The 24,940-nt window shown below is 37.7% G+C and overlaps 1 protein-coding gene and 1 long non-coding RNA gene across 3 annotated transcripts; both read left to right on the forward strand.

Moving 5' to 3' along the window:
• The first annotated feature begins 7,467 nt into the window (after positions 1-7,467).
• Positions 7,468-19,540, forward strand: LOC112191885 (RAB11-binding protein RELCH homolog). Its single transcript, XM_024331363.2, has 20 exons — positions 7,468-7,872; positions 7,951-8,103; positions 8,756-8,928; positions 11,106-11,213; positions 12,752-12,922; positions 12,987-13,541; positions 13,803-13,877; positions 14,039-14,167; positions 14,257-14,331; positions 14,414-14,623; positions 14,841-14,993; positions 15,100-15,314; positions 15,442-15,559; positions 15,646-15,778; positions 15,850-16,045; positions 16,124-16,229; positions 16,316-16,456; positions 16,545-16,668; positions 16,817-16,930; positions 18,868-19,540. The coding sequence occupies exons 1-20, from the start codon at positions 7,674-7,676 to the stop codon at positions 19,239-19,241; spliced, it is 3,522 nt and encodes a 1,173-aa protein (XP_024187131.1). The 5' UTR covers positions 7,468-7,673; the 3' UTR covers positions 19,242-19,540.
• A 1,666-nt stretch (positions 19,541-21,206) lies between these two features.
• LOC112195354 lies at positions 21,207-24,420 on the forward strand. Of its 2 annotated transcripts, none has more exons than XR_005808829.1 (3): positions 21,207-21,785; positions 23,565-23,680; positions 23,977-24,420. It is a non-coding gene; the product is annotated as an uncharacterized LOC112195354 (long non-coding RNA). The 2 variants fall into 2 exon arrangements; XR_002934482.2 differs by having other exon boundaries at positions 23,579-23,680.
• The last annotated feature ends 520 nt before the right edge of the window (positions 24,421-24,940 follow it).

Raw genomic sequence — 24,940 nt, forward strand, 5'->3', positions numbered from 1 at the left:
TCGAATCAGAGGATTACCAAAGATTGTAACCCGCACTTGAATTAATAAATATATTATTTTTTGTACACGTGTCTGTATCTTGTTTGCTTTCAGATTTTCGTGTTTACAGATATGTAATATAATCTCGCATTGATATATTTTGTTTTTTTTTTTTTGTAGAATTTCCACCAATTTGCTGCATTGGTAAGTTTGTTCTATATCCATCTTCACCATAAGGAAAAAGTACTGGATATTGTAATGACATGTATTTTGGATGTATTTTAGAAATACGCTGTAAACTGCCGCTATTTGATTGAATAATTATATCTTTATTTGAATTATATTCTTCAATATCACCAACTATTAAACCACCGATTTCATTAGTTGTTGGTTCTTCATATTGCTTATTATCAGTGGGTTGACGACCTAATATACTCATATTTAAAGAACGTAAAGAATGATTTTCAAACTTATCTCTTATCATTCGAAATTCTTTGACTAATACATTAATTTCATCAAACATTTTAATAAGTCCTTCTACAATATCTAACTTAATACTTGCATTAACATGTGTAGGATCAATAGCATTAACACGATTTGAGATCTCGTTTCTTGTATCATATACATATAATTGAGCATATTTAGGACATTCTCCATCAGTAGGTAATATAGAACCCATTAAATGATGCACTTGACCACTAATTTTAAAAACATAAGGTCCTGATCCAGTATTTATTTTATGTTCAATAGCTGCTCCCATCAAAGTGAAACAGAACATTGAATTATATACTCTAATATTATCTCTAAAAAGTCTACTTTCTGGACCATTATCTGGATTCAATAATCTTTCAAGAAAAGTAGGAGTAGGTTTTGATTGTTCAAGTTTGATTTGGCCTTTCTTACAACAATTTGTATAAATATTGACATACGTCAATAGTTTGTGCATTGCAATATTGACATACATGAATATTATCGCCTGAATATTGATACGTCACAACAGACCCTGTAATCAGAATATGATCGTTTGTTAATATTTATATAACTGTTATTCTATCAACACAACAACTGATATTCAACATAAATAACCTTGTCTACTTCGCTGATATATTGCCTGTCCAAATGAGACTGAAGATTCACCTGCATATCATGTTTTGTAAAATTCACTTACACTCGAGATGAAAATGTGCTACATTCTAAACATTCCAAGTGATCACTAATTACAAAAGTTAAACCTCTTATTTCAGGCGTTTGCAGAAGCTCAGAACTGCTACTTTCTCCTAATTGCTGGGCTGTGCCTGCATATATAATAATCGACACACGTCAATAGTTTGTGCTTCATTTTGTCGTATAATGTTCATAACTTTAAATCATTTATAAAGAATATGGATTATACCTGTACCGAAAATATCTGGGTTTGAATTGCTATACAAACTCTGATTCAGAGTAGCAATGAGATTTTGTCCATGATTTCTAAGTCGTTTGTTCTGATGGTGAAATACATTAGCATTGATAAATTCAGAAGTATATGCATTCTCTAACCCAGACCCCGCAAATCAAATTTGGAAACGGTTTGTTAATTATTCTATATGTCAAAAATGATAACATCTTCGTATCCTTCATTTGATCCAATGTACTTTATTGACATCAGACACAGTACCTTCATTTTTAGCTATAGTGGCAACAAAAATCTCATCACTGGCGGTCTCTTCCAGTCTCTCTTAATCATTATAATTTAGATCAGGATCTTGTTGTAAGAGTCTTTTCATTTTGCTGTATCTCATTTTCGGCGCCATAACTGCATTTAAAATTACTGGTCAGCCAAGAACTCCAAACTGTTATGATACCAGCGAAACTCTTCTCCTTCGATCATATCACATTATCACAGTACGTAAAATGATGACACAAAAAAGTAGATCAAACCGAAGTATATAAAAGTAAAGTATCTGCAGAAAGTCTGTTGTCTGCGTGGATCAAAGCATAACCTAAAAACTGGATATTTGCTTACAATATACAAAAATAACTCAAGCAAGAAACCATTAAATCACTGAAATTTGCTCATAGTATGTAAAAGTAAGTCACAATCTGCTGTCACTAAATGATTAATTGCAGCAATATTTATCTTTCATTGTTCTACAATAATTCCCGCAGCAGAGCGCAGGCTACATTAAGATTGTTGCTACGTTATAAGTAACTCATAATTCACAATTTCAATTTAATATTTAAAATAACACACATTTTATTCAAAGTATTTCTCCCAATTTAGGCAGGTTTATCAGTCACCGAGTAGAACCCCATGTTCAAACCAATCTTTACTAGAGTTTATATGCAGAACAGATATTTAATAGAGTTTAGAACAAAAAAGAGAAATGAAAAACAAAATACAAAATTATGATTTAGTACAAATGCACCTACAAAATGAAAATAAAAACTTTAGCACAAAAAATTTCAATGATCAATAATCTCAAAATTGATACCTGAATTTGAAATAGCCAAAGGACTTGATAGCACACTGTCCCAAAGAGCTGCACAATAAAAGAGAAGTACTTAAAAGATATGTTTCATACCAAACCAGCCATAAATCCAAGAACGATAAAAAAATTAAAAAAAAAGGAGGTAAAAACTCAACATTTTGCATCTTCCTGTATACATCAATAGTTAACTTTATAGTTTTCCATACTTATAATAATAAAAGAAATAACCTTCTGATTTCATAAATATAGACAAATAAATAAATAAATAAATGAATGAATAAAGACAAAAAATCAGAAAATATGTATTAATGCTAATAGCAAATATTAATCAACAAAAGAAAATAAAAATCACATACCTAAAGAAGTATTGTCACGCCCCGAATTTCGAATAAAAATATTCGAATCCGAAATGCAATAATTAAACCAACTCTTAAAATTACAAGAAACTTTTTCAAATACTTCAAAGTAAAAACTACAAGTTAATAAAGACTTGGTCACTTAAGTCGAATATCACATCAACAAGTGTATACAAAACTCGAGAGATCTAATATACAAATGTACACACTCACAAGGAGCATACCAAAAACAGTAGTACGCTAACAAAAATAGGTTATGAACCTAACACTGCTGCACTCCTCGCCCTCATACTCAGCCCTGGTGGTCCTCACCTGCAGGGATAACCGCTATACCATAGAATAGTGCACCGGGAATGAACAAAACAAACTCGGTAAGCTTTTTAAGCTCGTATGAGTAAACTCAATTAAAATGACTCACGTCACTCATGCTTATAATTTCTCAACTCGTGAGATAATTAAAGCAACAACATTTAATTCCACAAACATAACCAAACATCCAATCACACTAGATAAAAATTAGTAATCCCTGCATAGAGAATTAGTTCAGGAGATCACCTAAAATCAACAATTAGAAGGAAAAGGAAAATCAATGAAGAAGTCCGACATCTCACACTAAAGTCAATGATCACTCATCAACTCCAAACTAAAGTCGATAGTCGATGTTCACCCATCGACTCCAAATAAATCATCTCACAACAACCCATTGTATCGTAACCTACCCCCTTAACCAAGGTACAAGCATCCGATAACTGAACTGTAACCTGCCCCCTTGACCAAGGTGCAAGCATCCGATAACTTACACCCTAACTGTATCGTAACCTGCCCCCTTGACCAAGGTACAAGCATTCGATACCTGTATCGTAACCTGCTCCCTTGACCAAAGTGCAAGCATCCGATAACCTAACAACAGGTTAACACTGTAACCATCGGACTTCGGACCACCTGGCCCTCAGAACAAAACCCCTCCCCTAACAAGTTACCACTGTAACCGTCGGACCTCGGACCACTTGGCCCTCATAACAAAACCTTTTTATCCCACACGACTCACAAATGTCACATCACATTTTCAATTCACTCTTTCAACAATATAATCATCAAACATATACATATCACAACGCCACACCAACCATATATATATATTCCACGTAAATATATATATACGTAGTCATTCACGCAGGAATGACCAATAATACCAACTATAGTTTTATAAATTATATTTCTCGAAAATCATTTTATATCAAAACCATGTTTTAACCTACCCATGAACCGTTGTCGATCAAGTTCATATATTTTAAAACAAATAATTTATTTTGATAAATATGATTTTGCATATTAAGAATTAAATCTACTAAATTAAACATAACTAAATTATCGATCGAAACACCGTGAGATTTACTCACCTCAATTCCAGCTGCGTCTTCAATACAGCCCAAAATCACAATCACAACCGTCCACCCAACCAAAACCGTCAATCACCTAATCAAAATACGATTCTAACTTAGCAATTGATTCAATAAACACATTTAAACGATGATCCAACGGTTGGATCCTCATCCCTGACCACACAAAGTCATCGGAACAGCTCTACGGTCAACAAATCAAAACTACAAGCCGATCGGACGGCCAAATCCTCACGGATCGAAAACCGAAACGAATCGAAAACCCTAACATGCATCAACTTTCTCCAAAATAACCTTATAATATATCAAAACGATCGTATCGATGCGTAGATGCATAAATTGAAAACAGAATACAAAAATATGGTCTGACGCACCGCCACGTGCCTCCACAAGCGACGGGCCAGCAGGCGGTCAACGGCGACAATCAACGCCGAGTCAACCACCTCCAATGCAAAAGTCGTCAACTACAAACTTGTTCAAAATGAAGAGATGAGCCACTTTCATACCTGGAGCTAAGTGAGATTAGGTCTAGATCGTCCTAGATCAAGCCTGGAAGTTGGATCACTCTCGTGCGTCCGATCAGATCCTAGATCGAATCAGGGACGTCGAAAACTTCAAACCATGATCTACCACTCTACACTCAAAATCGTCCCACAAGGTAGGTATGAGGATGATCAGGAGGAAGAGGAGATCACGAAAATGGAAAGGATCGGCCCAACCGCTGCAGGAATCGGAAAGTTCCGACCGAGTCGGAAAACGCTGCTCCGATCCGCCGCTTATGGTGGTTGTCGTCGCCGTGGAGCACCAGAGGGAAGACGAGGAGGTAGCGGCGAAGAAGTCTGCCTTGGTGGCTTGGTCAGAGGACGCCGGAGCTGGGAAAAAAAGCCCGGTCGGATCAAGCTATTTTTAGCGGGTCTGAGGAGAGAGAACGGAGAGAAACTGAGGGAAGGAAAATAAGAAAATGGGAAATTTTGGGATTTAATGAAAAATCCCGAAATTTCTCATATTTATAGAAATTTCCCAAATTTTCAATCAGTCATAACTTTCTCATACGAACTCCGATTTCCGCTTTCCACATGTCCACGAACTCGTATCGACGCGCTCTACAACTTTCATGAAGGAAGTTGTCGGAGAAACCCAATATATAAAAAGTCAACCTTTGCGTCCCCCTAAAGTCATACTTTCCGAATAAAAATTCGTCCGAAACACTTCCACTCCACAAATCACGAACTCGTACAAACGAACACTTTATTAATTCCAGGAAACATTTAAGAATTAATAACAAATTTCCGGGGTCTTACAAGTATACAACGTTGAAATAATACCAAACAATGTGCAAAGGAACAGCGGCAATAGAACCACACGAACACCTTTTTGCATGAAATCTAGAAAACAAAACTCAAATTATAAGGCAACAATGTGTCAGATAAATATATAATTTTTATTTTTGATCTGGTAATTAAATAGATAGAAAGGGAAAGGGAAAGGCATATCATTGAGGAAAATAGCAACTGAAAAGAACTAAATTTTAAATGGCTTCTCTTTCAATTAGAATCTGTTTCTTAACCTTTACCATCAGATATAAATTACCAAGATGCTCTGATTGAAGAAAGGATTGAATCAGACCACCCCAAATACTAAACAATCTATTCATGAACATCTCAAATACCTATTATAGTTACATTATCATTTTCTTCATTTTTCTTCAGCAACAGCATTGAAAAAACAGAAACCCCAGCAAGATACTAAAACAAAAAAAGAGTTAAATTAGTGTCTTATTTCCAATCAAACCTATAAAGCAATACAAAACAAGACCACAAAACCTTTAACCAACTAATTACACTGTAACTTCAAAGCTTTGTTGAAATTCCACAACAAACAATTCAGTGCAAAACAAATATCCTATTCACTATCACCCTCATCTTCTTACCAACTGTAATACAAAACAGCACAATCTAATTGACTCTTGTTTAACAAACCCAATATCCAACTATTTATGGTATGAGAGGAGAAGAAGAAGAAGAACCAAAAATAAAAAAATTAAATTAAATTAAAAATTAAAAAATTAAAAAAAAAATCACAAAAAAGGGATTCTGCCATACAAATGTAACCCGAAGCACAAACCACTTTAATTGACAAAAAAATATCAAACAAATTTGAACTGGCTAAATTTGAACCCGAAGCATGATCTAGCACGATTATCTTCAAAACCTAAGCACAATTGGTTTAGTTACAGCAGATCACCTACCCGAACACAATTATCTTGAAACCAAAGATAAACCAAACGGTTAAAGGCAGAAAGAACTAACAGCCCAGTCTCTATCCATCCCTCTTTGTACAAAGCAAAAAACACACACCCGATCTCTATCTCTCCCTGTGGATCGATCTTGATATTCTCTGTCGATCGCTCTCTATCGCACCCGATCTCTCTAGATACTTCCTCTCTATCTGTAGATGTCTCTATCTCTATCGATTGCTCTCTCTCTCTCTCTGGATACTTTCTCTATAGCTGTAGAAGAAAGCAGAAACCGACCCAAGCGAATTCCTTTTTTTTTTTTTGGTTAACCACCTACCCAAGTGGATAAAGACACATATACCCAGCCAGCAGTACAAACCTGAAATTATAACAACAACCCAAGGGCAAACGCGTCAATTCCTGTAAAAAGACCCATATGCCCAGATGACATCATCTCAAACAGCACTCCCTCTTGCAATATAACAGAAAAGCAGGGATGAAAACGTCTTCTCCACCCCTTGATGAATAGTAGTAACAGTGAACTGACCTTTCAATCTGTCGATCGCTCTCTATCGCACCCGATCTCTCTAGATACTTCCTCTCTATCTATAGATGTCTCTATCTCTATCGATTGCTCTCTCTCTATCTGTAGAGCTCTGGATACTTTCTCTATAGTTGTAGAAGAAAGTAGAAACCGACCCAAGCGAATTCCTTTTTTTTTTTTTTGGTTAACCACCTACCCAAGTGGATAAAGACACATATACCCAGCCAGCATGCTGTCAGCCAGCAGTACAAACCTGAAATTATAACAGCAACCCAAGGGCAAACGTGTCAATTCTTGTAAAAAGACCCATATACCCAGATGACATAATCTCAAACAGCACTCACTCCTGCAATATAACAGAAAAGCAGGGACGAAAACGTCTCCTCCACCCCTTGATGAACAGTAGTAACAGTGAACTTACCTTTCAATATATGTATAATAATGTATAATAATTCCCGTTCCATATCACCCAGGGATTTTTTCTCAATAGACTTGAATTTCTTATTTGGGCCTCCTTTCGTCTTGTTTACTTGGGCCACAGATCGACGGTTGAGATGACGAGAGACCATCGACAACAGTAGGATCTCCAGACTCATATTTCTGAGAAATGAGATTCGTCTAGAGCGAGAGAGAGAGAGAGATCTGTTTAATGGCGTTGTTGTGTTAAATTTGTTTGTGTAGACAAGGATGGACGTGGAAAAGTCGTCTTTGTGCAATTGCGTGGTGAACTTTCTGCTGGAGGAGAACTACTTACTGACGGCATTCGAGCTCCTCCACGAGCTTCTCGACGATGGCAGAGACGATCAGGCCATTCGTCTCAAAAACTTCTTCTCCGACTCCTCCCAATTCCCTCCCGATCAGATCTCTCGCTTCAACTCTCTCCGAGGTACTCTTCATTTTCTCGCCACAATGTTCGATCATTCCTAAGTGACTCTACTAATGCTATTCTTCTTTTCACATGCAGTTGCAGATCCTCAAAGTTTGCTTCAGGAGAAAGAAGCAGTAGAAGAAAAATTAGCAATTAGTGAATATGAGCTTCGTTTAGCCCAAGAGGACATTTTGAAATTCAAGACTGAATTGCAGAAGAAAGCAGAATCACCAGTAACTGAATTGAGGGGTAATTTTGAATTCTGTGCACAAGTTTTAGGGTTTTGTATGACACGGTTATATGCATTTTTTGTTTTTGTTTTTGAATGGTGGTCCATGTTATATTGTTTGCTGAACGATTTGATGATGAGTAACTGCGCATTTATAAAAAATTGATGCTTGTGGTTCTTGAATGTAAGTTGTCATGGTGAGCGACTATATCACCATATGCTTAACTAAAACAGACTTTTCAAGTATTTAAGTATTATTTAATGGATGAAAACGGGAGAATTTCGAATTCCGATCCGTGCAGTAGCATGCTTTTGGATCCATTTAACTTGAATTGGCATTTTCTCGACCATAATTATTGTGAGGAAACATCCACAATAATTAGTCTCGGGCAGTTTATTTGTGAAAATCTATGACAGTGAGGTTTTAGGGTCTGTTACTCTTCTGAATTAGTTTTCTAGAAAACCATGCCAGCCAAAAAGTGCATGTTGTTGCTGGAGACCGACACCAAACTTTTGCTTGTTATGATTTTTTGAAATTCTATTGTCTGGAAAATGTATTGCGCCTGTAAACAGTAGCAAGATCTGAGACATGCGTTGTACATGATAATCTTTTTGACTGGTAAAACAAGCCTTCATGTTGTTTATGTCACTTTCTCCCCGTGTTGGATTCAGAGTCAAATACCAGTGTAAATAACGGACCCCAATATCAGCGGCAAAAGACAGATGTCTCCTTCTCGGATTTGGGTCCCTTGAAAGATAATGAACGTCGAGATCTTAACTGTGCTGTAAAGGAATATTTGCTAATAGCAGGTTACCGGCTTACTGCAATGACGTTTTTCGAAGAGGTATTTATTTTCATTTTTCTCGTCCTTCTTTTGTTTCGTTTTCCCTTTCATCTTTGCTCTCTTGTATTTGTATGTGAAAAGAGATGACTCCTTTCTTATTTATGCCAAACATGTATTTGTAGACAGAAACGATCAAATTTGCAGTGGTGGCTGTAAATACAGATTGTATTGCCATTGTAACTGGACCAAACATGACATAGGACAGAGCAAGGGTGGGCTGGAGTACGGTTCATGGGCTAGGAAAGATAGAAATTATAGTTTTAGGAAAACAAGTTTTGTAGCTGTTGTAGTTTTAAGACTTACAGAATAGAAAATAAAGGGAGATTAGGAGAGAGCTAAGGCACCAAGGCTTTCAAGAAAACTCAACTTTTACTGTTCCAATTTGATTTTGCTTACAAGAGGTAGTCATATATGTAAACTTCAGATAGATCACCCTTAGACTCCTAGAAAACTAAAGGACTATAAATTCTCTGTAAAGACTCATTAAACAAGAGACCCTCAAAGTACTTAAAAGACAGTGTACTTATCCTAGAATTACATAGACTCTTAAGTAGCACTAGACTCAAATTAATACTCTTAATGAAACTGAACATTAACTCCTAGCGTGACTCTTGGTTTATTTATTTATTTATTTATATATGTACTGTGGACTCTTAGACTATCACTGGGGACTTGCACTTTCAACCAAATAGGTCTTGGCTTTATCTTGGCCTTCCAAATAGGGTATTTCTTTTCTAGTTGTGGCTACTGCATCAAGACATCTTTACATATTACACTGGATTTAAAATCCCTGTTAGAGAGGTCAAGTATTTTAGTTACAAGAGTAAATTTAGTTAGAATATTTTGTTTCTAAGCTGTTTATTTTGTTGAGTTTAGTGTTCAATTTTGCTTAGTTATTGATATTCTGGCCAGATATTTGAATATATTTTGTTTAGAGGTCGCTCATTTTGCGAGACACGTGGCATGTCTTAATTCTTTATGAAAATGTGATGCTCATTCGTGAAGGCACATAATTCATCTAGTTTGTACATGTTATGTCTATGTTTTCAACTATGCAATAAGGTTCTAGTGATTCCTTTGGGGAGGAAGAGCACCAAAAATTTATAAGTTTTTGGTTAAATATTTGTGTGAAATTCATTATCTATCAGTTTATGATGGGGAGTTTTGAGAGTATTGTAGATTACTAGCAAGTTATACTAACACCACCCCACAGCCCGCCCTGCCCCCCTCCCCAAACAAAAAAAAATGTATTTATTTAATTATCTCTAGCAGTATCTTTTCCTAGCATAGGTCAATAAGATTTGGGATTTTTTTTTGGGAGGCTTTTCATGCAATTTTTTGTCTTTATGATATCTGAATTGGTAATGTCATCAGATATTTTCAGTCATCATTGGATTGATATTGTCTGTGATTGTTACTTTCTGACTGAAACAATCTTGTTTTTCTTGGACAACTCTAGCTCATTCACATGGGAAACCTACCTCTATTCACTGTGGACCCAAATCCAACCTACCGAATATCTCCCATCCCTTCACAAACAAAAGCAGAAGCAAAACCAGACCTAAATAGCCTTCACTAACAATCTTACTGCAGGTCAGTAGCAATATCACTGTGTTTTTTCTTAACGCATTCATACCAACGTGAATACTCTCTCCAAGTTTGAATAAACACCAGACCCATCCAAACGAAACCCCAAGAGTAGCCATCAAGAGTAGCCATCATCACAGACATGTCGTCCACAATCCACGCTCCTGTTTTCGCTTTTTCATTGCTTTGTTATTTTCTTTACTTTGGTTAAACTTTATATTAGTTTTGCAAGTGAATAACTCAAAGTCCATTGGTTGAAACTGCCTTTTCAGTTTCAGTTGTTTGATAATAGATTATGCTCTTGTTGTTAACATTATTAAAACAGCAGTCCTATTTTATCTGACCATTAGAATAAAGCAAATAGCTTTAGCAGAAATTCAAAAGAAATTGCTTTTCGAGATACAATTTGGCTTTGATATGTTTAAGGCAGTAATGAATTGCATTGGAAGCCCATTACATTTCTTAAACCTTTGCATCAGGTGACAATGGTGCTATTGCAATTCGTTTGTGTGACTGAACTTAGCATGTTATTTTACCGTGTTTAACTATTCTTAATAGTCTACCGTAAACTGTCATTACTTTCTGCCCAGGTCACAGACCAGAATCTAGATGTTTGGCAGAATTCACCCGCATGTGTACCAGATGCCCTGCGCCATTATTATTATCAGTATCTTTCATCCACTACAGAGGCTGCTGAGGTATTTCTCGAAATATGTTATGTAGCATTTAGGGAAGTTGATAAAATTTCAGAATCACTGTTTTACATTTCAAGTGTTTTACATTGCTTCTTTCTTGCACCTGGCATGTGGTGTATAATTTGTATGCTTTCGACCTAGGGAGCTGAAAAGCCTTATTTATTGGAATATGTATGTGGTTGTTATTTTTGGTAAAAGATCATCAGTCACTTATATTCTAGATATTTACTGCCTTTCCAATACTTGTTCGAGAAAGACTTAAAAGCTTTTCAAATTGCTTTTGCATCCGGCCTGTGGCATGTGACATGTTTTGTATGCTTTATCACCAAGAGAGCACAAATGTGGTTAATATGTTGATTTCATATTATTGGTTTGGTGTGTTGGTAAATATGAATGATTCCGACTCATTCCTGCCTATTTGATTACATTATAAGTGTGCAGGCATGCATCATTCAGAAATTAACATCCTTTAATGTTGGTTGGTTTTTATTCCTCAACTTTTTATTACCCTGATCAATAAAATATACAATACAGTGGACTAGAAAAGAACACTACTTCATCAAAACTAACTGAAAAATTAATTGCATCGAAACAGCCCCAAGATTTTAATCTAACAGCTCTAAGATTTTAATCTAGGCATTAACCTACAGATGTAGCAAGTTTCATTATTCCATAGAGGAAGATCACAACTGGCTTTGTCTCATAGTTCCTCGACCCCTTTCCTGCTATAATCTTTGAAGTTCTTTCTGTTTCCATCCATCAGGAGTCACTTCTAATTCCATCCATCAGGGCCACCAGTACAGAGATAAATCCATGCATCTTTGCATGAAGAACAACTAATTATTTGAAAATGAAAATTTATATCCTGCAACCTTTGGCTATGAGCATATTGATCTATAGATCTTTGGGCTGTGAGTTTGTCACTCCGTTTGCACATGTAAATTATTTCTCAATATGACCAGCATTAAATTGTTTATGCTTTGTGATTGCTGTGTGTGTGTGCGTGTGCGCGCATGTGGGTGGGACCTTTCCACCAAGGGATCCCTTTTTTGGTCATTTTAAGGGATCCCTTGTGGGACCCATTTTTTAATCATATTTTGGCATCTGGACCGTTCAGTGTGTGTGTGTGTGTGTGTTTGTGTGTGCCTATATATATAGAGGACCTTTCCACTAAGGGATCCCTTGTGGGACCCATTTTTCGATCACATTTTGGCATCTCGACTGTTCAGTTTTTAGGTCCCAATGTGTAGATCACTTTTGCAAATTTTCAGCCAAATTGATAATTGTTAAAGTACCGAACTGGATCAAATCAATTGATGCATGTGTCCAACATGAGCCACTCATGTTTATAATGGTAAACCACGATTATGAACACTTTTACGATTATAAATTTGGCTGAAAATTTGCAGTAGTGATCTACTCATCTACACCTAAAAATCCAACGGTTGAATTGCCATTATACAATTGATAAGTGGGTTTTTTTTATTTGTTTTTGTATCTTGTGTTTTTGTGACTTTGTTCTAAAGTTATTATCCATGCAGGAGAAAATTTCCATGCTTCGGAAAAATGAGTCGTTATTGGAAAAAAATGAGAAGCTAAATCATGAAAAGCTGTGCTTGGTTAAAAACAAAGACATGGCTGAAGGTCAAATAAGTGCACTGAACAAATCATTGGAATCTCTTCAGAAGGACCTTAAAGACAAAGAGCACCTTGTAAGTACTAATATGCTGTTTAAACAAGACATCTAGGACGATAATAATTCACCCTTTAATTCAGGTACAAGATTTGAAGCAGTCCTTGGAGCACCAAAGAAAGGAGCTCAATGATTGTAGAGCTGAAGTCACTGCTTTGAAAATGCACATTGAAGGATCTCGTTTGGGACGAAATATGGTAGCCACTGATGTTGATCATGTGCAATCCCTGTCATTGGAAAAATACAAAGAAGAGGTGAAATCACTGCAGATGGAACTAGAAATTTTAACATCCAATATCGCAAATGCTCCCGATTATATAGTTTCTGTCCAAGCTGGGAAAGAGTCCGTGCAGATGGAAGAAAAGGTCGTGATCATGGATGAAGAGAAAAGTATAATCCAGCATCCAGTTGATGCAATAACAAGAGTTGTGGAAGAAGCTGATCAATCACTAGCTGCTGATGACAACCTAATTACACCTAAGGAAGTCTCAGAAGAATATTCAGTCAATCCTTCAAATGGTAGTACTGCCTTGACAAATGGTGAAAGTGTCTCCAAACAAAATGTTGAACCATCTGCATCTACCATGTTACATCTAACAAGAGAGGATCATACTGCTGAAACTGCTTCAGAGAAAAGGGCAAGTTGCTTGTACTTATTCTCTTTTTATGTATCAAAGCTCCTCCTCCTCCTCCTCTTTTTTTTTTTTATTTGTTTTATTTTTTATTTTTGGCAAGATTGGCTGGAGGCACATACGGGTTGATTCTTTTCAAGTCAACCCCCCATTTTCTCTTATTTTTGGATGGGCCCATCTTAGTGACATTTCTTAGATAGAATGAATTTAAAGCTTTGGGTACCTTGACATTTCCTACCTGTAATGCATATTGTTATACTTTGACAGGGTCTACAGACCATTCAGATCCTTGCTGATGCCTTACCCAAGATTGTTCCTTATGTTCTAATCAACCACCGCGAGGTTCGTATTTAATTTATGTGACATATATAATATATATTTGTAGCTATATGTGACATATATAATATATATTTGTAGCTATGTATAGTTCTCTAGATATCACTCTTTAAATGGAATTTATCATGAGAGTTTGTTTTTGACTGGTTGGTGTTATCTACTTGCAGGAGCTACTTCCTCTGATCATGTGTGCTATTGAGCGCCATCCAGAGAGCAGTACTCGAGATTCCTTGACCCACACATTGTTTAATCTAATCAAACGTCCAGATCACCAGCAAAGAAGAATTATAATGGATGTAGGCCGTTGTTCTAAGTGCTGCATTTATGTTGTACTATGACTGCATGATTTTTTGATTAGTTGCTTGATTTACCCACTGCATTTCAGGCATGCGTCAGCCTTGCTCAGAATGTAGGAGAGATGAGAACAGAAACAGAGTTGCTTCCCCAGTGTTGGGAGCAAGTAAGTTTGGGCCTCAATTTGCAGGGGATCTTGAACCATTCTGTCTATTTTAATGAATATGTCTATTGTTGATTGGTTACAGATAAATCATACCTATGAGGAACGCAGGTTGCTAGTTGCTCAATCATGTGGAGAGCTTGCAGAATTTGTTCGGCCTGAGATCCGTGATTCTCTTATCTTATCTATTGTTCAACAACTCATAGAAGATTCTGCAACTGTTGTCCGGGAGGCTGCTGTACATAATCTTGCATTGCTGCTTCCACTCTTTCCAAATATGGACAAATATTTCAAGGTCAGCCTCACTAATATGCTTCAGAGGCTCTCATGGAGAGGAATTCTGACTTGACAGAAATGGCTACAATGTAAGCTCTAGAACAGGTTGATAACACATGGTCTAGGGAATGGAGACTTATCTCCTTATCATAATATGATGACTGACAAGAAAGAAAATGTATGAAGTGAAACACAGAAAGTGTCTCCAATTTTATGTTACTTCACTGTATTTGTAGGTTGAGGAATTGATGTTCCAATTGGTCTGTGATCCCTCTGGAGTGGTGGTGGAATCTACACTCAAAGAATTAGTCCCTGCAGTAATCAAGTGGGGACACAAATTAGACCATGTTTTAAGAGTTCTACTATCTCATATATTGAGCTCCGCTGAGGTATGCTAGTGTTTAACCCTACTTAAATGATTTGTAGTCATTTTGGCTGAGCGGGTCATTAACGTTAATAATACTCTGTTTAATTTACATCATTGTGATATTGCAGCGCTGCCCTCCACTTTCGGGGGTTGAAGGGTCTGTGGAGTCGCATCTTCGTGTGTTAGGAGAACGAGAACGCTGGAATGTCGATGTTTTATTACGGATGCTACTGGAAATGCTTCCATCTGTGCACCAGAAGGCGATTGAGATGTCCCCATTTTCTTCTGATCCTGAAACAACTGGAACAATATTTTCTACACCTTTCCTTGAATTATATGCAGGGTAAGCTCCATTTTTTTATTTTTTATTTTATTTTTTATGCAGGCTTCTGGTTTCAGACAGCATGTAACCTAACTAGCAAAGGTTGATTTATTATAACTGCTGATGCGAAACTTTATCATCTGGTTAGGGGACATGTTCAATTGCCTGCTTTTGAGTGGTTGCATGTCGACTGCATACCCGATTTGATAGAGCTTGCCTGCTTGCTACCTCCAAAAGAAGATACTTTGCGAAATCGAATCACCAGGGTATTTTTTCCATCTTTGCTGGCTTCTAATATTGCTTTTTTAAAGTGGTTTCTTAATTATGTCTGATCTATATGTTCCTGATGCAGTTTTTGTTGGCTGTATCTGAACACTACGGGGATTCTTATTTGACACATATATTGCTCCCTATATTCCTTATAGCCATTGGGGAAGATGCTCTTTTGACATATTTCCCGTCTGAAAGCCATTCCAAAATTGAAGGTAGTGAGAAACAAAATTTTCTGAAATGCATTCACATTTGTGTTGGCTTTAATTGTTGCTGTATATAACAGGTTTGATGCCAAGGACTGCTGTGGCTAAGAGACTGGCTACTATGTGCATCTTACCTCTTCTCTTGGCTGGAGTTTTGGGTGCCCCTAGCAAGCATGAACAATTAGTGGAGTATTTGAGAAAGCTATTAGTTGAAGGTGTGGGAAATCAGTCTACAAAGTGCAATGCTGAGATTATTGATGCTGTCCGCTTCCTGTGGTTAGTAAAGTAACAACCTATTTAAAACTAACTTGTTGCAAGTTATTGTGTTGTTGATGGGCCGTTCTTTTAATGCAGCACATGTGAAGTTCATCATGGCATGATATTTAATATACTCTGGGAAATGGTTGTCAGCTCCAACATAGATATGAAAATCAATGCGGCCAATCTGTTGAAAGTTATTGTAAGTTTAGCCATTCTTTCGGCATTCTCATTATTTATTTGTCTGACTTTAAACCTAACAATTAATTGACTGCTTTGGTTTAATAGGTTCCATATATCGATGCAAAAGTTGCATCTACTCATATTTTGCCCGCCCTAGTAACTCTGGGCTCTGACCAAAACCTTAGTGTGAAGTATGCAAGCATAGTTTCCTTTGGAGCTGTCGCCCAACATTTTAAAAATGATATGGTTTGCATTTTGTTCCCTCTGCAGTAATTTTGTTATCGTAATGGAATAATATCTGTTCATTCGGCTGATCAGATTTAGTTTTTACTAGATTGTCGATAAGATACGGGTTCAGATGGATGCTTTTCTTGAAGATGGATCCCATGAAGCTACCATTGCTGTGGTTCATGCATTGGTAGTTGCTGTACCTCATACAACGGATAGACTTAAAGATTATATCCTCAACATATTTCCTGGAGGAATTGTTTTATTTCCTTTTTAGGCAACATGCTCTGGATATTGACACAAAGTATTTACTTGATCGTACTGCTATTTTAGATTACTGCCAAGTTGAGCAATTCTGTTTTCTTTGACACTATCTACATCTTTTATCCAAGATTTTTCACCTTACTGCCAGTCTGCCTGCGAGTGACATGATGCGTCGTCGTGAGAGAGCAAATGCATTCTGTGAAGCAATCCGTGCTTTAGATGCAACAGGTTTGCATTTTCTAAATGCTAAGATGTTTTTTAGCCAAACCACATAAAAAGGAATGCTAAGATGGGTTTGATTTCTCTATGACTGTTCTTGTCTGTTTTTTTTTTTTTTTTTTTTTTTAATTTCTCTCTAATTTCCCTCCCCTTGAGCTCCATTTACTTCAGTTTATTTCAATAAAATGTTTTACAGGTGTTAGTGCTTGATTAATTAATTTCAAAATAAGAAAATGTTATGCATATTAAGACACCAAGTTATGTGTTTCGTTTCATTTTCTTTTTATTTTACTGTAAAGATGTTCTGCTTTTGCATACAAATAAACCGCACATGTATGAAAAACATCAGGGCTTTCTTTTAAAAAAATGTGGACACCCTCGCTTAAACATTAAGGCTTGACAATCAAGAACACCCATAGATGTGACACTCTGCCCTAACCCACTTCAAATATGATTCCTCCAAAATTTGAGTCAAATTGGGAACCATAGTTGATACTCATTTTTATCATTTCAGTTCTATCTGATGTTCTGTATTTGTCTGTAATGTTTCTCCATTTTGGATGACCAAACAGTTATCAACTGAAGTGCTGCTTTCTCTGAAGTGTTGTCACAAATTTTGCAGAGTTACCTATCAAAGAGTAATCTACAAGATCAACAGTTCCAATTGTTAAAATTCAGTGTGTGATTATCAAATTGATGAAATCCGCACTTATAAGTATACACTTGGTAAAAGTTGATCCCTTATACAGATGAGAAGATGCATCTTGTCATGTTCAACTTAGCTTTTAGGAGGTCACATGCTGAAAGCATATCAAAGTGAATGTGAAAAGATGGGCACCTTAGTGAATTACCAGAAATCATAGATACTGGCAATGATGCAGGACAAGTAGCAAAAGAACTGCAATACTAGGGTTTATTTGCAGCAGTCTCGATTGTTAGAAAGAAAAGGGTTTTAGAATAAGAAACTTAAGAAGAAAAGGAATAAAACTACTAGCATCACACCAGTAGGGTTTCTAGGCATCACACCCAGAGAACTTAGGCATCACACCTAAGGTTAGGTTGCATCACACAAACCTGGAGAGAAGCAACAGCTTTCAATTTTTATTAACTCAAATCTGCCAATAAAAGACTACAAAGGCCTCTATATATAGGGAGGCTAAGATAACTCTAGAATAACTAGGGATATCCTTGAAGAATCCTAAAGAAATAATCCTAATAATTATAAGAATCCTAATAATAAAAACCTAGATATATTTGAACTACTTTCCAAATCTTGACTTGAAATATTCTGCTTGTATTCTTCATCAGGCAAGAGTTTTAATGATTCCATGGACAGAGTTGGAACTTAATAGTTTTTGGTTTGTAGTGCATTTTCTTGACCTCTACCTGAGATTATGTGCCTGAAATATTTTCTTATCAACAAGTTACTCAAGCCTCATGACTGTTTTGTTCATTGTTCCAGATGGTTGACCAAAACCCCATTTTCTTGTAGAAGATAGTATGTCACAAATGAATTTCCTCAATGAACTTTAGAGTATATCGACATTTACCATATATTTTGTATGTAGTCAACACCTAAATTTGTTACCCTTATGGTTTATTGTAACATTTTGTTTGTTCATGTGATCGTCCTATAATTATGATTGACTTGAAATACTATCTCTCAAAGAACCTGTGAAGCAAGCAAATTCATGTTTAGGGTCCTAGGCTTTCATTTTTGAGATGGCAATGACCCCAAAAATCATTGAAACAGATCTACTTTTCTCAGTTTTAAGTCTATTATTGTCAACAAAGTGTTGTGACATACTATTATGGTCACTGCAGTTTGTATTGCTTTCTCTTTTACTTTCAAAAAGGAAAAAAAGAAAAAAAAAGAAAAGAAACAAGAAACAAATATGCTTTTGCCTTTTTCAGTGTCTTAATGATTTTAATTTTTTAATGTACAGATATTTCAGCAACCAGTGTACGAGAATTCCTCCTACCTACCATCCAGAACCTATTGAAGGACTCAGATGCACTGGATCCAGTACACAAGGAAGCCCTTGAAATTATAATGAAGGAGAGATCTGGTGGTACCTTTGAGACCATCAGTAAGGTGATGGGTGCTGGACTTGCATCCTCTGTGAGTAGTTTCTTTGGTGAAGGTGGGCTACTGGGCAAGAAGGATAGTGTTGAGCCACTGCCAGAGCCAGCTGAGTCCCCGAAGTCTGCACCACTGCCACCAGTAGAGGACACTAGATTAAGGCGCATTATGAGGGGAAATTTCACTGACATGCTCAGAGGCAAAGTAAAGGGCCAAGACGAAACTCAGAACCAATAAAGCTTAAGAGTTTTTCCTGACCAGTGGCCAAGAGAATATTTTGCATCTCCTTCTCAGGTGGGATATGGTTTTGTTCTCATTGTCAAACTTGTGATCTGATGAGTGCAAGGGAATTCTTATAATCTTTTGCTTTCTGTTTCCTCAGATAAAGTAAAAAGGATTAAGAAAGGAAGAGAAGTATGCATTATTGTTCTGATCGTTTAGTGTTAAATTTGTTGGACTGGTGAACAACCCATTCCACATTAAACTAATAAATAGTGTTTTGTTGCACAATAATTATATCAATAACCATACTTGAATTGTCAGAATAACAAAAGTCAGAATCCTCAACTCTCCTGAGTACATGAGTGCAGCACCGTGAACCTCGAAGGTCGGTTTTTCTTCTTTTGAACCACCATGTTATCGGTCCATTGTTGAACACCAGATGTCCATGGCTGAAAAGCTTTCGGGGCTGAAATTCGGGTCGACGGTCACGGATGTGGAATAGCTTCAGCAACACCTAGAATCCCAACATTGGGTTCATGCCCCAACACCTAGAATCCCAACATTGGGTTGAGCCCTAAGAGCATTATTTATCCGATTAATTATACGATTATTTTTCCTTGTACAATTCTGATTCTATGTCTTGTAATCTTCTATATAAATAGACCCCTATTATCAATGAAAGTACAACTCAATTATCTCCCAATTCAGTTTTCCTTAAAAAAAAAAACACGTTATCAGCACGAGACCCTAACCCTGAAACAAATAGCTAAAACTCTAAATCCAAATCCAAATATAAAACCTTGAAACCTTTTCTGCCTTCACCACACAACTTGAAGCCCTTGACCCCAGGAATCCAGAACCGGCGGCAGAACCACCAGAGCCGGCCATTGGAAGTTTCAAACCACCCGCAGCAAATATTCCACCGGTTCACCATCTTCCAGACCTTCAATTGCCACCAAACTTTGCCAGCAGTAGCACCTCAATCTCAGGATCAGGGAACCGGAAAAATTGTTTCCTGAACCGACCTAAAAGCTGCTAAACCGACCTCCAATAGTAGCTGCACCTTGAACAGGCAGAGAGAAGAAAAGAAGGAAAAAAAAAAAAAAGGAGAAGAAGCTTGGCCCATAAAGAAAGAAGAAGCAGCCCAGCCTAAAGAAGAAAAAGCCCATAAGCCCACAGGCCTGAATCGACCCACTGCCACGTCAGCATAGGGACCCACTGCCACGTCATCACCAGACCCCACTGCCACGTCATCACCTGCGACCTGTGATTTTTCCGGTGAGATTTTTCCAGCAACTTTTTTCGGCCAAATTTTCCGGCGACGTATTTCAAAGTAATTTTTACTAAAAGTTCCCGTTTTTGAAGTTTTAATTCTTTTTCTCTTCTTTTTTCTTGGGGACTTGCAAACTCCCTTCTTCTACCCCCCTTTCTTCATCATAGGGGAGACCTAATTACGCTGAACTGTGGGGGTTCGTGCTCATTTCAAGCTTAGAGCTTGTTGAGATCTCCAAACTTAGAGTTTGTAGAGATATGATCGACCACTTACGTCATTGTTTCGATCTAATCCAATACCTCTTGGAATTGAATTTCTTGGAAGCGATTACGCTAAGAAATTCCTAATTTCTTGGAAGCAATTACTGTAGTGACCTCGATTTTCAATTTAATTTCATATATTTTGTGTGAAATTAATAATGTTCAATTTCACGAATTTTAATCTCAAAGACTTGCTCTTTCGGGATTATTCGAGAATCGAAGTATAAAGAAATAACAAAAGCTCGAAACGTACGATTTTAGAAGTTGACTTTTTATACGTTCGGATTTTGTGAAAACTTCCTTCACGAAAGTCGTAGGGCGCGTCGATACGAGTTCGCACATATGTGGATCGTGAGAATCGGAGTTCGTATGATGGAGTTATCGCATTTTGAAAAAGTTTCCAAAACGGGTATATATAGAAAAAACCCTAATTTTTTTGGAAAGTTTCCATTTTCGTCCGGCCTCCTTTTTTTGGAAATACTGTTTCTCTTCTCTCTCTCTCGTTTCCGCCCGAACTCAGAAACAGAGCACAAGCTCTTCGTGCATTCTCTCCTCCCTCAGGCCACCAAACGGCGTCGGACCACCTCCATTGTCTTCGTCTCGACCTTGCGCAGCTGCCAGGGGCAGCCATGAGCCGCGACACAGCCGGCAGCGGCGGTGGGAAGCTCCGAACGGTTTAAGCCCGATTTCGTTCCAATCGTGATATCTCGAGCTACAAGCCACCAAAGCTCATCAAACTTCACCCACAAGCTCGCCTCAACCTCCTAAAGCTTCCAAAAGCAACCTTGCACGGCGGCGTGGCCTGTGGCGGCGACTGGAAGCTCACCCCGATCTAGATCGAAACCGGACTGTGGAGCTTGATATCTCGAGTTGTAGAGGTTCGTTTTGAGTGATTATTGAACTGGGGAGCTCGGCATGAGTTTCTGAACAAATCTCCAGAAGGGATCGAAGCCATTGGAGGACGTTTTTACGTCGAACTGGAGCTCGCCGGTTTCTGCAGATTTTCCGGCCAACTCGACTGTTTTGGTATTTTTCAACCTCTTCCTGTTATTTTCTGATCTTGTGCTAGTTATGAATATTGACCAGCATGTTAAAATGAAGAAGAGAAAATTGGCCCCGACACCATTGGTGGTGGTCGGCGGCGGCTCTGCCATTAACTCCGGCGGCCCTTTCCGGCCACCTCCGGGAGTCTAAAATGTAGTTTCTGTACATTTTATGATTCTACATTTCAATACGATCATTTCGGCATATTGTACGCATTTTTCGGATATCGTATGGTTTAGTTATGAATTTTTAGATTTTGATCGATTTCGATCGTTTGATTTTTGATCTGAAAAATTTGGACCGTCCGATGGACTTAAAGTTTTGATATGATGATTGTATGACTGTCCCAATGACTTTGTGTGGTCACGGGCGAAGATCCGACCGTTGGATTTTCGTATAATTGTAAAACAGTGATTAGGGAGGCGATTCGTGAGAATCTATCCGTCAGATTTTCATTTAATTTTGTTTGGATGTTTCCAAGGGTGATCCGTGAGGATCAGGCCGTTGGATCATCGTTTAAATTCGATCCGTCCGTTGGATCATCCTTGTTTTAGAAGCCGACCTTTGGATCATCGCTTAAGTTTATTTCGTATTTCGTTTGCTAAGCAAAGACCGTACTTGATTAGGTACTTGACGATTGAGTTGACGAGTGTGTGGATTATTTTGATTTTGATTTATAGAAGACGCAGCTGGATTAGAGGTGAGTAAATCTCACATGGTTCGTTTATGAACCGAGTCGTTATTATTCGGAATGGATTGATAATTGTTTATCGCTTTCAAAAATAAGTTTTGTTTGAAATAATATGAGCTCGATCGACTACGGTTCATAGGGCTACGGCTCACAGGTAATGAAAATGAATTTAAAATGAATTTCTTGATTATATCATAATGTGTTGATTATTGTGTAAAAGTGTGTTTTGCTTGAGGAAAGTGTTTGAGTCATGTTGCGATTCGTTTTAAATGTATTGTTCTGAGGACGGGGGCGTCCAAAGTTCGACGGTTTAATGATAACCGAAGTAGGATTGTTCTGAGGACGGGGGAGTCCAAAGTTCGACGGTTTAATAGTAACCGAAGTAGGATTGTTCTGAGGACGGGGGCGTCCAAAGTCCGACGGTTTAATAGTAACCGAAGTGCATGATATCGGGATACCAAGCCTTTAGCCGGGTGATTGGTTACGATTCAGTTAGAGCTCTAGTCTGTCTGCAGTTGTACTTCTTGGGGGATAACTTTGTGTTATGGCACTAAAGGGTACATGTTTTTAAAAGAGAGTTTTGAGTGTATGATTTCTTTTGTTGTCCGAGGAGGGACTTGATTTTATACTAGGGTATGAGTTGAGATAATATGATTTATTGGGTGTTGATGGGTGATCATCGACTTTAGTTTGGAGTTGATGGGTGATCATCGATTTTAGTGTGAGTTGTTTGACTTCCTTATTGATTTTCCGTTTCATTCTAATGGTCGATTTTAATTGTAATCTCCTGAACTAAACTTTCGACGCAAGGATTACTATAATTTGAATTGGGTGACTTTAGTGATCTCCTGAACTAAACTTTCGATGCAGGGATTACTAATTGTTACCTAATGTGATTGTATGTTTGATTGTGTTTTGCGGAGTTAAATGTTGATGTTTTAATTTATCTCACGAGCTGAGAAATTATAAGCATGCGTGACGTGAGTCACTTTAATTTAGATTACTCATACGGGCTGAAAGGCTTACCGGGTTTGTTTTGTTCAATCCCGGTGCACTATTTTATGGTGTAGGGTTTATTGTGCAGGTTAGAATATCGGGTGATCGTTATCGAAGCTGAGGTGGACTTTCCGTCACGTGGGTGTAGAAGGGCGCTTATACTTGTAGTCTTCCGCTGTGTAGTGAATTGGTGAGAGTGGTTACGCGTTGAATTGATATTCAGTTTAATTTGTAAACTATTGTAATGTAATATGTGACTCTAAAGAACGAGTCGGTATTGACATTGTGAGTTTAGTTTGTCTGTTACTTAGTTTAAATGAAAAAAATTTTCTATATGTGTTTTCTTGTGCTTATTATTTTTCGCGTTTCGGATTCGAATATCTTTATTCGAAATTCGGGGCGTGACAATTACGCTCAGAAATTTTATATGTTTTCGTGGTAGCTTTTTCCGCTCCGAAACTAACCTTTTTTCTTATTCTCTTTCAGGATGAGTAACCTGAACAAATTGGACTTTGCTCCATTGGGAACAGCTGGCTCTGGATATCACAGGTGGGTTCGTGATGTCTGTCAGCATCTCAAGGCCTATGGAATTCTGGATATGATTCTCGAGCCTAGCCAGGACGTGCTAACTGTTGAGGAAGCTCAAGCTTTGGAAGCAAATAGAGCAGCTTTAGAGGCAAATAAGGCGAAAGCCATCATCCTAATGACTCGTCATATGGATGATTCGCTCCAGTACGAGTATATGAATAAAAAAGACCCCAGAAGGCTGTGGGTCTCACTCAAAGAAAGATTTGCCAACGTCCGTAACTCCTTGCTTCTTGACCTAGAAGTGAGATGGCATAGCCTCAGCTTCTGTGATTTCAAGTCAGTTCTTGACTATAACTCGAAAGCACTTCATATTAAATCCTTAATGGAATTATGTGGTAAAGAGATCATAGATGCGATGTTGATTGAGAAGACTCTCTCTACATTCCCCGTCTCTGCATTGATGGTTACTAAGAACTATCGAATCGATGTTACTGCATGACGGATCACAAGGTTTCATGAGCTTATTGGAGCTATGAATGTCGCTGAAAAGCATGACAACATCCTTGTGAAGAACTATAATTTGAGATCCATGGAAACAGAGCATATTCCAGAATCCAATTATAGTCGCGCCCCTAAGAGAGGGCACCAAGAGCGAAATCCTAATCTTAGGGATACTTCTGGACGTTCTGGTCTATATAATCACTCTACTTGGGAAGGTAATCGCCAAAATAAGCGAACACGGAACCGAAGAGGTCAACGTGGAAAGAGAGAGGGAGGCAACGCCTCTGGCCATGTTGGTGCCGCCACCAACATTAAGAGCCATCTAAATGACGCTGATACACTCAAAGTGAGTGCCAATTTAAAACCCTGCATCAGATTGTAGTATAGAGTAAGTAGGATATCGTTCTAACCGGGGATTGAG

Source organism: Rosa chinensis, chromosome 3 (genome assembly GCF_002994745.2).
Source record: "Rosa chinensis cultivar Old Blush chromosome 3, RchiOBHm-V2, whole genome shotgun sequence".
In the NCBI taxonomy this organism is placed as follows: Eukaryota; Viridiplantae; Streptophyta; class Magnoliopsida; order Rosales; family Rosaceae; genus Rosa; species Rosa chinensis.